At 39.9% G+C, this 15,377-nt stretch overlaps 1 protein-coding gene across 1 annotated transcript in view; it reads right to left on the reverse strand.

Annotated features, from left to right (window-relative positions):
• Window positions 1-15,377, reverse strand: part of LOC118113661 (vacuolar protein sorting-associated protein 13B-like) — a 311,783-nt gene that overhangs the window by 283,750 nt on the left and 12,656 nt on the right. The window contains exon 4 of the mRNA XM_035163589.2: window positions 4,524-4,641. Within this exon, the coding sequence (XP_035019480.2) occupies window positions 4,524-4,641 (118 nt within the window). The remainder of the gene's footprint in view (window positions 1-4,523; window positions 4,642-15,377) is intronic.

The raw sequence follows: 15,377 nt of genomic DNA on the forward strand, positions 1-15,377 counted from the left end.
GCCAGTTATTAGACATGGATAGAAAGACTGACCAGTCCATCAGACAATAAATATACTGTAGGTTGGTCCTGTGGTCTTATTCTGAAATGTAATTTGTACATTTAGTACTATAACCAAGAGGACACATACAATAGTGTGTGGAACAAAGCACTTTCAAAGAGTGTACAGTAGTCCAAATATTCCTGTTCAATTTGTCATAATATCAAGAAAACCAGAAATACTCACACTTAATTAATAGCTCAAGGACCCCTTAAAAAGAAACAGGAGATAAAACAGTAGTTTCACATAACCCAACCATGCATGGTACAGCAGGTCTCCAGAACAGAAGAAAGCTCCAGCTGGAGAAAGCTCCAACCTTTACCAATGTGGGATATTCTCTATCCATAAGTAGCATTTTCCAGTAATACCACAACAGATGCTATATTCAGTTTCTGAGTTAAGGCCCCAGTACCAGGACATCAGTAGCACTGGACCATAGATTTATCTCAGGAGTGTGTTTGCATTTTAGTCCATGTAAATCTCAATCTCCACCAATCACACACATACTTACACAACCGAGCATGCATACACAACAACTGGACACAATGCCATACATTTAGATGTATGCAGGTCTTAGTTCAGTCTGTAAATTGTTCCCCTTGCTCTGGTACTCCCATAGAAAACGATGACTGTTGGTGGATAGCTGTACAAGTACACTACGTAGGTGTGGAACAACTTAAAGCATTAACATGATACCTGCAGATGCAGATAATCCATTCATATTTCAATCAAATGTCTAAATTAAGTTTTCACATATGACAAACAAGCTCACAGAAACCTAGACTAAAAGTGAGACTTCCACGGTTAAATCTCTTTGATCTCATATGAAACAAAGCATGGTTTCACAACGTGAAAAGGGCCAACGCAGGAATCCCCTAAATCGCAGAAATGTGCTTTTCACAAACGGTGGCCACTGGACCCCCGCAAAGCAGCAGTAAACATAATCACTCACAGAATCGCTCAAGGTGGAAGCACTTGGTTTTTGGTCTTTGTGTGGCTACCAATCCAATGGCATATGAATTAACTTCTTTATTTTCCACCACAGGGAGAACAGGGAGGATAAATTCAGTCAGCATGTGAGGGCTTAGGGCCAAATGACTGGATAATTGCTGGTGGCTTGTTTTTTAGTGTCGGCTGTGTTTTGATTTGGCTGTTTTGAAGGGGAGGAGACCAGATGCAAAACAGTGGTTTGTCGACCTACACGCTGACAAAGAAGACTGTCCATTGCCCTGTGATGGTGTTTGTGCTAACACACCTTAACACATAGTGTACACACTTATAAACCCTGACACTTGCTGCCACTCCGTCCATATGTAACTGCTTTTGTTGATCACTACCTTCCGAGATACAATGTGCCTTGAGATGCAAGTAAATTCAAATTTGAAGACACATGTATGCGGCTTAAAAATAAAGATGGCCATCTGTTTTTGCCTCCAATCCATGATCAGAGTTTATTTTTTATTTTTGCTGATGTCAAGATAAACCCAACATTTTTATTGCTTTATTATCACCTAAATGTGCTCAATGTTAAGGAAAATTATTAAAAAACGTAGGGGTTCTTCCGTGGCCCATAACTAGGGCTGGGCAATTAGCCGAAAAAGTATCAAAATCAACATTTATAACCTCTAACCAGCTAAATCTTGCTCAAGTCAGTTAATTCGGTTGATACCTTCCCTAATGCGTACATTCACAAACTGTCGGGTTTATGCTACGCTAATTTTGCAGCGGTGGACTAGGCACCTTGTACCGTGCCATATTACCCTGCCCCATGTCCTCCCTCCTCACTACCCTGCTGATCTGCGCTCACTTAACATGTCATCGATCAACATCAAGGTAAAAGATTGAAATAATCGGGGTATTGATTTGAAGTCATATCGCCCAGCCCTACCCATGACCCATCATTTTGGTTTTAAGTTTAGTTCAATCTGGTTCAGTACTTTTTGCCTAATCCTGCTGATAAAATGCACACAAACCAACCAACAAACAAACAGACAACAACTGCAGCTCCAGAAATAAATCAACCGCCTTCAACTTCAACAAAACACAGCAGCTGTGGGGCTATTACAAGATATCCAAGTTATGAGCATAAAGGCCCATTCTAACCTCATTGCATTGGTTTCCTGTGGTTTTCAGAATTCATTTTAAAGTGTTATTCCTTGTTTTTAAATGACTGAATGGCCTTAAGCCGCCTTACCTAGCAGACCTGCTCATCCGTTACACCCATGCACAAACACTTCCATCTGCTAATCAACTGTAACTCTCTGTACCCAGGGCGAGACATTAGAAAAAGGTTGATAGGGAACTCACCATAAGGGCTCCACAACTGTAGAAGAACCTTCCTTTGCTAATCAGACAAGCTACCTCAGTGTCATCTTTTACAAGACTTTTGAAGACACATTTTTATTAAATGGCTTTCAATTAGGTGTTTTATCCATTGTCGCTTGCATTAACTTGTTTAAATTTATGTTCAGATTTTATGTCTGTGCAGCACAAAACTGTTTTTCAAAAGTGCTACTTAAATAACATTACCAGTTCTATTATTATTATTATTATTATTATTACTATGATTATTATTCTAATCATTATTATCATCGTTATTATCAATATTATTATTAGTAGTGGTAAATTTATACATCAAATAGATTAGGTTACTTGTGTTCTATGTGATAAAATGCTGTGCTGTGCCCTCAAACTTCCTAAACTACATTAAATACTCCTGACAGGTTTGCTTTGTATCTTATTCTTAGCAAAATATCCTCTGTCTGAGTCATAGCAGGTTAGTTTTACCTCATCTACCTTTTAACCTCTACCGTTTAATTAGGAAGGCCGGGATTACAGCATTCATCTGCTTCCTCGCTGTTATTGAGGTGCCGCAACCTCTGACCCCAGAGTTGTCTTTACAGCCTTTAATGGGTTGAAACAAGGTCCACTGCTGGAACAGTGTGAGGTGTGCACACAAATTAACACGGTAACACTAAAAACAGATACACACACACACTCAAAGTGCACACAGGCAAACGTATGTGCACATGCACACACGTCTCTCTATACTTGTGAGGACACTCATTGACATAATGCATTCCCTAGCCCCTTACCCTAACCTTAACCATCACAACTAAATGCCTAATCCCAACCTAATTCTATCCCTAAAACCAAGTCTTAACCCTCAAACAAGACTTTGAAATTGTGAGGACCAGGCAAAATGTCCTCAGTATGTCAAAATGTCCTCACAATGATGGTATTGAACCACATTTGGCCCTCATAACTATAGATAGACATACGCACGCACACACCCGCACGCACACACACCAGCACGCACGCACACACACACACGCACACACACACACACACACACACACACACACACACACACACACACACACACACACACACACACACACACACACACACACACACACACACACACAGAGGTCTGTTGGAGGCAGGTCCAAAGGGAGATGCTGGGGTGTGAGGCACCCTGCTTTAACAGCTGGAGGGAGATATTATCTCATGTCAAGCCTGGAAATTGATCCTCCCCAGATACAACCAGATAGGAGGCAAGGTTCGTATGTTCATGCATAATAGTTCTCTGGGAGTGAGCCTTAAGGTTGGATGCCTGTGACCTGGATTTTAAAGCTCAAGACCCCCGCCTATCTCCTAGGTTCTTTCTTTTTGTCTCTCTAAAAGTCACAAATTTTTTCTTTATATTTGATTTTCTCTGCAAAGTTTGTTATATCAAGCTGCAGAGTTGTGCCTGTGAAGTAAATACGTACTTTTTGTGTTTGTGTAGCATTTCAAAAAGACTGCTAAAGCTAAGCATCATTTTACACTTTTACATAGAAATGCATTGTATTAAATTTTACTTTTTGGTGCCAGCATAGACATAGATAATTGTTTACTAGCTAATATGAGGACAGTGTATGTCCTTTTCTTTGAGACAAATAGAGTTACAATTTGATATAAAAAGAGGTCATAAATAATTTTAAAAGGCTGTTATCCAGACCCAATCAAACAAGCCCCTTTTTGTGAGGTGTTGTAAAGTGCTGGTCTAAGGCAGGCATGGAATCCATGGCCCTGTAGGAAGCATGTGGTCAAGTGGCCTTGTTGATAAGACCCATCACTGTGTGATTTATCAGTGACACATCCTCCCTGGCTGATTTATACATGTGAAAAATGCAGTGCTGCTGAGTTCCAAAACTAATATTTTCACAGTGTAATCAGGTACTATATTCATTTAAGTTACTTATACTGACCTTTGCAGGCATTGAGCAAGACAAGATTCCAATTAAACTCAATTATTTTGTCCCATTAGCTTTCTGAGAGAGTAGAAAACAAAACCAAGATATCTCAGTAGAGTAAATAAGCCGTAATCTCAGTCTCACTCCGTGGCCCTGTCCTCCCCCACCAAGGCCGAGCCTGCCCAGGTGGTCATTCACTGTAGAAGGAGGTTGAATAGCCTCAGAGGCCCCAGAGCCATCATTTACCTGGGGGTAGGTCTGGGTCGCTGGGGGCAGCCTGCTGGAGGCGGCGGGGCTTAGCCACAGCCTTGGAGCTGTCTGAGACACTGCGACTGGTGGAGCTAGAGCCGCTCTCGTGGTCATCCTAAAGAAAAAACAAACAAGAAAACCGGTGAGGATAGTTAATGAAGTTCTCAACAAAGAACTACATAAGTGGTAAACTTAAATTTGTTCTCGCAATCATTTAATTAATCCTAGATTAGTAAGTTATACTTTAATGTTAAAGTCTCTTAAGCAATATAATCTTTTTTTATTACAATATTTTTGTATTCATCAGATGATCTTGTGCTTATTAGGTTGCAATCAGAGTAACCACACTGTCAAATTTTTCTTGACAAAGCATAGCCTAGTTTTCTAAAGTTGTTATGGTATTTATGGTCACAAAGATAATAATAAGTGGAGTGTAGTTTACTTTATAAATCAGTGAAGTTTATAAAGTACTTAACAAAAATTGTGCGCGCGCGCGCGCACACGCACACACACACACACACACACAGGAAAAAGGCATAAGAAATCTGGGTTAAAGACAGATGAGCAAGACTGATTACCAAACAAAGTATGGAAATTCTATCTATGCCGAAAAATGTTACACATCCAATCTAACAAAACTTTATCTGGTTAAGGAGGGAAATTAAATTATTGGTGGCCATGCAAGCTGATATTGTATTGCTACATGTGCAATGTGCAGAGAACTGGTTGGCGGAGCATCTACCATATACCACCGCACACGCACACGCACGTGCACACACGCGCACACGCGCGCGCACGCGCACGCACGCACGCATGCACGCACGCACGCACACACGCACGCACACACGCACGCACACACGCACACACACACACACACCCTTTGCTCCCATCCCATTTAACAATGGGTTCTGCAAATAAACTCTGGTCCATGGATGAGAAGGGGGAGACTCTCCTCCACAACAGCACGTCACCTGCACTCAGAGACCATCAACCCGTTAAGCCCAGGAATGTAAGTCCATGTGTGTGAGTGTGTGAGTGTGTGTGGGGGTGTGTGTGTGTGTGTGGGTGTGTGACGATTAAATGGACTTCCCCTTCAGAGATGAGCCAGGAGATAAACACAGTGAGCCAAGGTTCTGGATGAGGAGGTTATTTATTGGTTCAGCTTGTTGAGTGCCTCAGCCTAGTGGGTGCTCTGTGACATGAGGTGGAGGAGCTATGAGACTGTTGTTAAAAGAAAAAGGTGGTTGTCTCCACACAAAAGTTTTTAGCCATGTATCAGAAATAATCTCCATCCATACTCACGCCTGCCAATGGATACCATACGAACATGGGCCTGTGCATGTCCATGAAAATCATTAGATTGTTGGAATAATAGCTCACTCCTGTGCCTGCAGTTGTAGCATTACAAAGTGAGGCATTTAACTGCACAAAAGCAGCTAGCGAAGACAGTAAGGTCAGCAACTTGTAATTTGTGATTTATGTTGCATCCACCACTGGTAGTCGAGGATGATACTGTTTTCTTCCAGAAAAGAAAGTCACTTTATAGTGAAAGGTATCAGGAGGGGAAAGATGATTTCGCAACATCTTTTGCATCACTGTCTCAGTTTTGTCTATACCAACCAAAATGAAACCCCAGAGGTTTCCAACTAAACTAAACGTTTCCAAACGTATTGGAACAGAGTAGTGTGGAAGCCATTTTAGAACTAAACTGTTTTTGTGTGGATGTAGCTGAAATTTACTGAAAACTACATCTTCAGCTTCTCAAATGCACAAAGGTAATTGGCATGTTTTGTATTATTATTTCATAATGTTCCCAGTATGTTTGAACACTCTCCTGAAGCTTAAATTATAGAAATCAAGGCTCTCGATACGAGACCAAAACACTCTGGAAAATATGACAATCTGGCCGTGGAAATGTTTATGGCGCTTCTCCAGAGTTGGTCACATGATCACTTAAGTATCTTAAGTGATCATGTGACCAACTCATGTGACCAACTTAAGTATCTTAAGTGATCATGTGACCAACTCTGGAGAAGCTCCATCAAAATTTCTAGTGTTTTGGTAATCGTGTTTCCATGTTTTAGCAGAGACTAAAATGGGACTGACTGGGAATAATAATTTGTCAAATCTGTTTTTGAATGCAGAGGACAAATATTTGTCCATTTTGGAACGCAGACAAAACTGCTGAAAAAACTCTTCAATCATAAATGATCAGAAGAAAAGCATTTTCACATCATATTAAAATATGACTATGTACAGTTGAATAAATACCACATATTCAAAGTCACTGTAGACATAAGTCTGCAGCACAGAATGGTGGATAAAAATGAAATGCAGAATACAAAAAAAGTTTACCATACAAGGGAAAAAGAAAGGAACCCAAACAGAACCACTCTAAAGTAGACAAGTGAGGGCGAGTTGAGAGTCGAGTGTGTTAACCCTCAGTATGGCATTGATTAGAGATATCTGCAGCCTGGGCGGTAAGTTGGTCAGACAATTCAGACAAAGAAACAGGCGATCACATATGTTTAGCATTTAAATATCAGATCGGTGTAGCAGAGTGTCACAGGAGTCACCCCTTCGCTGACTAATGTAAACAATGAAAGTCTCAAAACCAAATATATTTGTTTACTTTATGAGCACACACTTCATTCACACAAACTTAAATGAGCAAAGAAAAACCATCAGCCACACCTTTCAGGAAAGACACATGCTGTACATATTATATACACACATTGAAATAAACACACATTCCCTGGTTCTGACAATATTTAATTATAATGAAACCCTTTCTCTCTGTGTGGTTAAGTAACGAAGATTAGGTTTTAAACATACTTTGCATAATTTGAGTTGTGGACACATTTACAGAGAAACAAGATTCCCCAGTGCGGTAAAGTAAACATGCAATTGCCAAAAGAGACGAGAGAGGTTCTGGCAGAAACATTTGCACTTTACTTCAGCAAGGGTCTTTGCGGTAGAGCTGCACTATGCAAGCCCCTTTTCTCCATCAGTGAGTGGTGGGAATTGGTAAACACAAGAGGAGGAATAATAAATACTTCATCAAGGTTCCAAAGAACAGAGATTGGCAAATAATAATGTGTAAATAACTTGCTCATATTCACACTTCATTTGTGAACTCGTCATTCAACTTTAAAAGTTGTATCTAAAATAGAAAAATCTAATTAAAAATGAAAAATGTTATTCAGATGTGGTTAGTTTTTAATAATACATGCTCACATGTTAAGGTGTTAATATATAACTATATGCTACTTGAGCACATTAGAAACTCACATTAGTCTCTCTCCCTTGTTGACTCTCATATCTATACCTAAAGGAATTCCTATCCCTGCAGGCCAAGACTACATTTCAACAGTTCAACAACTCAAACTGCCACTAAAGGAAAAGACTGCCAAATTTGGACGTAGCGCAATTAAGCATGCAATGTCAGTGTGGGCAATGAGCAATTCTCCAGAGGCAAAAAATGCCTTTTCAGAAGGAAGCCCTGGGACAAATGAAGCCTGCCTCAGCTGCTGCCGGGTAAACTGATACCTTCAATGCCACAACAGGGTGCAGGACAGAGAGGGAGGGATAGGGAAGGAGAGAAAGACAGAAGGACCAGGGAAAGGGGGGTTCTTCCCCTGTAGGCATGTCAACTCAGCTGTTGACCAAATATGACGGTAGCAAAAAAGGAAAAGGGAACAGAAACAAAGAGATAAGGGGGAAAAAACTGAATAAGAAAGTGGAACAGTCAGACAAAGAGTAGTTGGGAGACAGTGAGAATGACTTGGAGATAATGAGACAAGAACAGAGACAAGAACAGAGACACAGAAAAAAGAAGCAGGTTCTGGCAGTGTGAGTGACAAGTTAGGGGGACCCCCTACTCAGAGGGTAAGTGGGCACCCATGGAGGGTTAGGGCACAGGAAAGCCAGATCTGACCTCTGTCCCATTACACGTCTGGCTCAGTCGGGGAACCAAGAGGCAGTGTGTTAAGCCTGTCTGGAGGGCCGACCCTCATCTGAGCTGTTCAACACATTAGCTGAACCACCACCTCCAGCGATTTGAAACTGCACCTTTGCAAATACTGTCACAGTTTTACAAGAACAAATAAACAAGCTTCAACTTACAGACACAAGAAACCAGTATAATCAAAACTGCCATTGGCAATGCAATTTATATGTAAACTGTGATAAGAAAACCTTAAGATTTCTGATGAGTGGATCATTTCAGGTCACAGCAAGCACAAATTTTAACATTGTGATGTGTGGACACCTAATAGGACATAAACATAACCTGACGTTGCCAAATTCTTTGGTTTCTGGGAATCAATGTAAACTGTTTCAAATATAAACTCAACATTAAAATTACACCAATTTTAGATTACACAATATATGATATACATTACTCAGTATAACGTGTTAGAGAAAAATATAATAGTGGCCTCATTGCAATTTGAGGTTTTGTCCTTGAAAATTGGCAGTTTGTTTTTATTGCCCAATGCACATTTCTGAAAAATTAAATATGGCAGTTTCTTTATTTTTTTCCCCTCCACGAATTACAAAGTAATTTCTCAATTTCAGCGGACTGCCTTTCCTGCAACTGCTTGATCTTTGAAACCCAAACACTTTTTAAAACCACTCAATTTCAGACAGTTTCAGCAAATTAATGGGTGCATGCAGAGGATCACTGATGGATAAACACACGTTTTGTTATTGTTGTTTTTCCTCTGCAGGTTTCTGGTGAACCCATGCTGATATCAAAGTAGCAGGACTGGAGATTGGAGGCCAGGCAGTGGAGGGTAAACGCCTACCGAGTGAGCAAATACGTGAAGGTAACCCAATAGCTCCTTATCTCAGACAAAGCCCCTCCTCCAAATCATTAATATACACATATATGTCTAGAGAGTTTGTGGCGATAAGAGCTGCCAACAGTGTGTGTGTGTGTGTTGTCAAGAAAATCATGTGATTTCCGCAGCAGAATTAACACACACACAGAGAATAAGAGGATTTGTTACTGTTGTGAACGTGTCTGTGCGGAGAACCTACCACTGCATTGTGCATGTGTGAAAAGCAAATTACGGGCTAAGTCCGGACCCAATTCTCCAGACTTTATCTGCAGGTCATGTCTGAAAACGGCTTAATACTTGCTGCCAGGGAATGGGACACTGTGGATGTGATGGTTTTCAAATTGTTTTTCCATAACAATACTGAGGACACTCCACCACTACACATGATACACATGCCTCACATACACCATAGAGCACACTGCTTTTGAAACAGTACATCTATTCTCAGTTCTACTGGTCCTCTCTTGTTCTCATGTCATCTTAATCTTAGAAACTTTGGTTCCTTTGTTTCCTTCTAAGATCTTTTTATACAGTTGTTTCTTGTTTTTCATTGTCATCATGTTCATTCCTCTAGACCTTCTCAACCAATCTATATCCAGGTAGTCTGAAGCTTATTTTAACAGCAATGACCCTGGTTCTCATTAGAATGGTTTCCAGCTGGCACTGAGATGACTGACACAAGAGAAGTGGCTAACTGTTTCAAACATACAGTCACAGTTTGGGAGAGTTCCAGTAATGTCAGGTGGTATGCAGCCACCGCTTTTACACTTAAGCTGCTCGACCCATTGATGACAACCCAACTGGAATGTGAGCTGAAGAAAATGGAGCTCATCGCATTTGACTCAAATGACCTTTTCTTTAATGTCCCTTGGCTTCAAAGGCATCCATCAGCTCAACTAAAAATTAGCTGCTAATGGGTTTTTAATGAAACTGCAACAAATGTAGAAAGCCATTACGCTGTGATTACAGACAGGGGTTTCATTTTCTCCTCAAATAGAGGTAGAATCAGGAAGGCTGTTGCCAGTCAGCGCTGTTTCACACACTCTTTCCCGTGTGCCAAAGGTCTTTACTATTATCATCTGCATTTTGTATACCAACACACTACACCACATATACTAAAAACACTTGAATACCACACCACACAAATAGATGTACAGTCTCACACGGCCTAAATATAATGACCCATACTTGAAAGCACAGTAGAGCTGTGCAGCTGGAATCCATGTCAGACTGGAGGGATTAAAGACCAAAATGAACCCAGATGAATATCACATTTTGTGACACTCTGAATAATTATCTCAATGACAACGCTCCTTTTCTTTTCCCCTCTCTAAAGTAATCGTATCCACAACTGAGAGAGAAAATCCACATAGATGTGTGGAGTCCTGAAATATAAACAAAGTGCTGGATTATGTAAACTGAATTTAAAGGGCCCATATTTTACATCTTTCTGGGACTTAATTTGAAGTATTGGTTCCCCTAAGATGATATATCAGTGGTTTAAAGTCTAAAAAACTACTGCAATGTGTATTTCCATGTCCTCTCTTCTGCCTCTCTCTGGTGTTCCAGACAGAACAGGCTGTTTTCGCCTGCCTCATTAATTATCAGAGCCAATGTAAACAATGAAAGTCTCAAAACCAAATATATTTGTTTACTTTATGAGCACACACTTCATTCACACAAACAGTCAGCCAGCCAATCAGAGCCCCTGCTCTGATTGGCTGACTGCACTTTGAGTGACACGCGACCAGGCCTATCACCGGCCTTATTCTGGCGCATTGACGATCTCTCTGGTAAACACAGCTGAAAGTCACGTTGTTATGTTTGGATACATCTATAGAAAACCAGCCACATATTCACAATCGGTTACAACAGGATGTTTCTGAACGGTAAGTTACACCGTCCTCATGTTCGTTCATGTTTTAGAAGGACAGTCGGCCACTGTACTAGTAAATCCAGAGTTTCAGTACGGATTTTCATTCCCGAGTTACAGTCCCGAGTTACAGTTTCAGGACGAGGTAACGTCTACGGGGTGGTGGGTTCGGAGGCTGGACTGGTACCAGCTGGGTGGGGCTGAGAGAAGATTGCGATTTCAAGATGACATCATACGGACGAGGAAGTACGAAATGCAACGTTTCAATAACATATTTCTTAGAATGGAGTGAAAAAGTACGCGGAGTGACTGTTTTCATACTTTGAGGGTACCTACTGACCCCTATCAAGTAATTACGGATAGTAAAAGCCCAGAAAATAATAATAATTTCTAAACAAAACAATGACTAAGAAGTGTCATGTCATTGCTGCCCACAATATTCTTTGACCTGTAGTCGAACCAATGATTGTCATTTTAATAAATAGTTAACACAATAATCTGCCCTTTGATTATTATGTTAGCAACCATGGTCTGACATTATTCTGCACACAGAATAAGTCTGCAAATAGCAGGGCACAATGAAATGACCTGGTTACCTCACTGAGAAATTGGATGTGTGCAGCCTGTCACCTGCAGCTCTTCATCTAACTCATTGTGGTTATCCCCTCATGCTTCATTACTCCCTGCAATATTTCTACAGAAAATGAATGTCGTCTTGTATTGCTGATTCACTTTTGATGAATGATTGCAGTAAGTGCTGTGCTCACAGATGAACACTTTGCATTTCCTGTGACCACTTCATAGAATACAGGAATCTTAATGTGAATCTGTAGCAGTAGGAAATGTTTAATTAGCATTAGCAGCAACTTAATACTTCACTTTTCCCAGGAATGTGAGAACAAAAACACAGTTCATAATTTTGCAAACATAAATACTGAAATGTGTCATCAGTGGGCCGTAGACTCAATCACCAGCGTTACCTCAGTTGTCCATAGATAGTGACTTAATAATGATGAATTGTAATGGAAATCGACAAGACTGCCACTTTAACCACACTTAAATGTACAGTGGAAATTAAAGTGTTGCTCTACAATGTCCAAAGCAAAGTTATTATGATTCCTATATAAAATAAATATTATACATATAAGTACATTTTCTTCCCACTATTGTGATATACTATATTTTTTAAATTGCTATAGAAACAACATATCCTTGACAAATCATCACAGTCCAAAAATATGTATCAATCCCAGTTGTATTTTTAACTAAATAAATGTTATTTATGATTTTCAAAATCTTAATACCCATAACTACTGCAACCACAACAGAGAATAGACAGGGTTTCGGGATTTGTTAAGATTGATATTAAAGGGGGTGGCCTGTTTACAAGGTCTTCAACAGCCAAAGTATCGCTTAGAACATTTTCATCCTTCAAAATGTTACGATGACAACTAAGGGTTAATTTTCCAAGCATTTGCCTTCTTACTTTCAGAAGCTGAAATCTAACATCTTCATTAAAGAGCGGGGAATGGGGACATGGAAAAGATTCCAATGTATCTGCCAAAATGAGAATGCACAATTACAAAACTATTTCACTCTAAGGAGAGAGGAATCACAATGACAGCACTGGTGATGTCATGCTGGAGGTCTCTGCCAAGAATGCCTCCACTGTACCCAAGTCAAAATGGCTGTGTTTAATATCTGCATCCAGCATACCCAGAATAACAACAAACAGAGACCCCAGTTACAGACCAGTCCCACAGGGAGCAATATAAGGACTTCTGATTTCTCAGTATTTCATCTGGGCATCTTGTTCAGCCATTGTACTTGCATTATCTTCACCTTATATGATATAGTTGGCTGCAGTTGTGGTCCATTTCCTTTCACTGAGGCCCAGCAAAAGAGACATTATCAGGACACAAAGTGTTCATTTTCACTTACGAGGACGACACCCAATACAACCAGAACAATTTAATCAATTGACTAAACTTCAAGCATGTTTCAAGGACATAAAAACCTGGATGACCCACCATTTTCTCCTATAAAACAGAGGTTGTAATACTTGGCCCTTAACACCTCAGAGATGCATTATCTAATGCTATAGATACTCCGGATGGCATTGCCTTTTTCTTGCCCTTAATAATATGGCACCATCATACCATATATAATACAGTATCACCCCACTAGAGCACTGCATTCCCAGAATTCAGGTTTACTTGTCATCCCTATGTCTCTAAAAGTAGAGTAGGAGCCAGAGTCTTCAGCTACCAAGCTCCTCTCCTGTGGAATCATCGCAGTTTCAGTTCGGGGGGCAGACATCCTCTCTACATTTAAGAGTAGGGTTAAAACCTTCTTTTTTGATAAATGTTATAGGTAGAGCTGGCTCGGGTCTATCTTGGACCAGCTCTAATCGATCTTATCGGGATCGTGGTGGTGGATCGTAATGGTGGATTGTGGATGGAGATGGTGGATCGTGATCATGGTGTCAGCTTATCATTGACTATGACAACAAGATTGCTTACATATACAACATGCCTACTCATACCATTACTGGCTAAAACTCTTCCTTTACAATTGTCATTGCTGCTGCCTTTATCTATATCAGACAATTTCTTATGTATAAATACTTTAAACATAGACACACCTTTCCACTATGTTAAAAACAGTTTCTTCTAATCAATGTCGTAAATATTGTAATTTTGTTGATTTTCCATTTTTTTCCCCTGTTAATAGGGGTTGTTTTGGTAGTTTTTCCTTACTCTTGTTGAGGGATAAGGCCAGAAGATGTTGCATCAAATTGTGATTTGTGAATAGGGGCTATAGAAATAAAATTTGATTGATTGATTTTTGTCTTTCATATAATGGACAAAGCCCACACAGGATCGGGCACAAAATCAATATGCACATAAAAACCGCTGATCAATTTGATCATTTAGAAATAAGACAGCTGCTGGAGACCTGAGATACTACTGTTCAGAAGTTAATTTGTATATGACACACAATGTTGCATTGCTCCAAAAAATGTTAACCACACACTACCTTTGACAAATGATACATAATCTAGTGAGAAACAGCAGTGAGTGATAATGCTACATGAGGCTATTCACAAAGATATGAAAGGCACAGAGACACCACAGGCACAGAGACATGACCTGTGTGTCCAAAAATATCATCTGACAGCACGGGTTAAACTTAAACACAGTATTAGCACAAAAAAGTAACGTTGTGATGTCCTGTGGTTATTGTCTTTGTAACATTAGCATGTATGAAAATCCTGCTTTCAAAGCCAACAGTCTGCTTGGCTATCCTCTGTAACTGATTCCCAACATGAAACGCTAAACACATGTCAAACACAGAATATTCATTTATCAGCCTTAAACAGTAGGAGCTGTCTGACCCTACAACTGCTGTTTCCGTCTGAAACCATCCGCAGACTTCATAAAATCCAGAGCTCTGACCAGATCATTGTGGCTAACAGCTAATTCTGCTCTAAGCTAACATACAGGCTTATTTCTTTGAATAATGATAATTTTCCACAAATAATTATTTTTTTTGCAAATCACACAGTTTTAGGTACAAAAACAACTTTTGATATCAATCACCACCAAAACTCTCATTCATTTTAAGACGGTCTACGCCTTGCCTGTGTATGCATGTCACTGCTGATGTCACTCGGAAACCCATCTATAAGGTTCAACATGGTTTAATTAGTGTGGCTATTGTCCATTACAAAATATGACTTGTTCGAGTGCATTTTCACACAACTGTGGACTTATCGCATTCCGTAGTACAGGTTTGATCTCCAAGACACTTTTAGTCTTACAAGAAGTTTTCAGGTAACAGCAGCAGCCACCAATCTTGTGTTTTAAGTACAGTAGCTTTTGCTGCTCCAGTTAAAGTGTGGATAATTCTGCATTAAATCTCAAGCCAGTGTAATGCTGAAATCAGTTTCTTTGCTATGTAATTGCAAATTATTTTCCTAAAATAGTAAATAGGTTATTAGTAAACCATAACAAAGCATAGATAGAGCTAAGGCAGGAGCTCTTCCATAGCATACAATCTTTGCTTTTCACAAATGTTGTTCAAACGAAGGATTTTAAGTCATAGTAAATCTAATCCCATGAGAATTAGTAA

Source organism: Hippoglossus stenolepis, chromosome 8 (assembly GCF_022539355.2).
Source record: "Hippoglossus stenolepis isolate QCI-W04-F060 chromosome 8, HSTE1.2, whole genome shotgun sequence".
NCBI lineage: Eukaryota > Metazoa > Chordata > Actinopteri > Pleuronectiformes > Pleuronectidae > Hippoglossus > Hippoglossus stenolepis.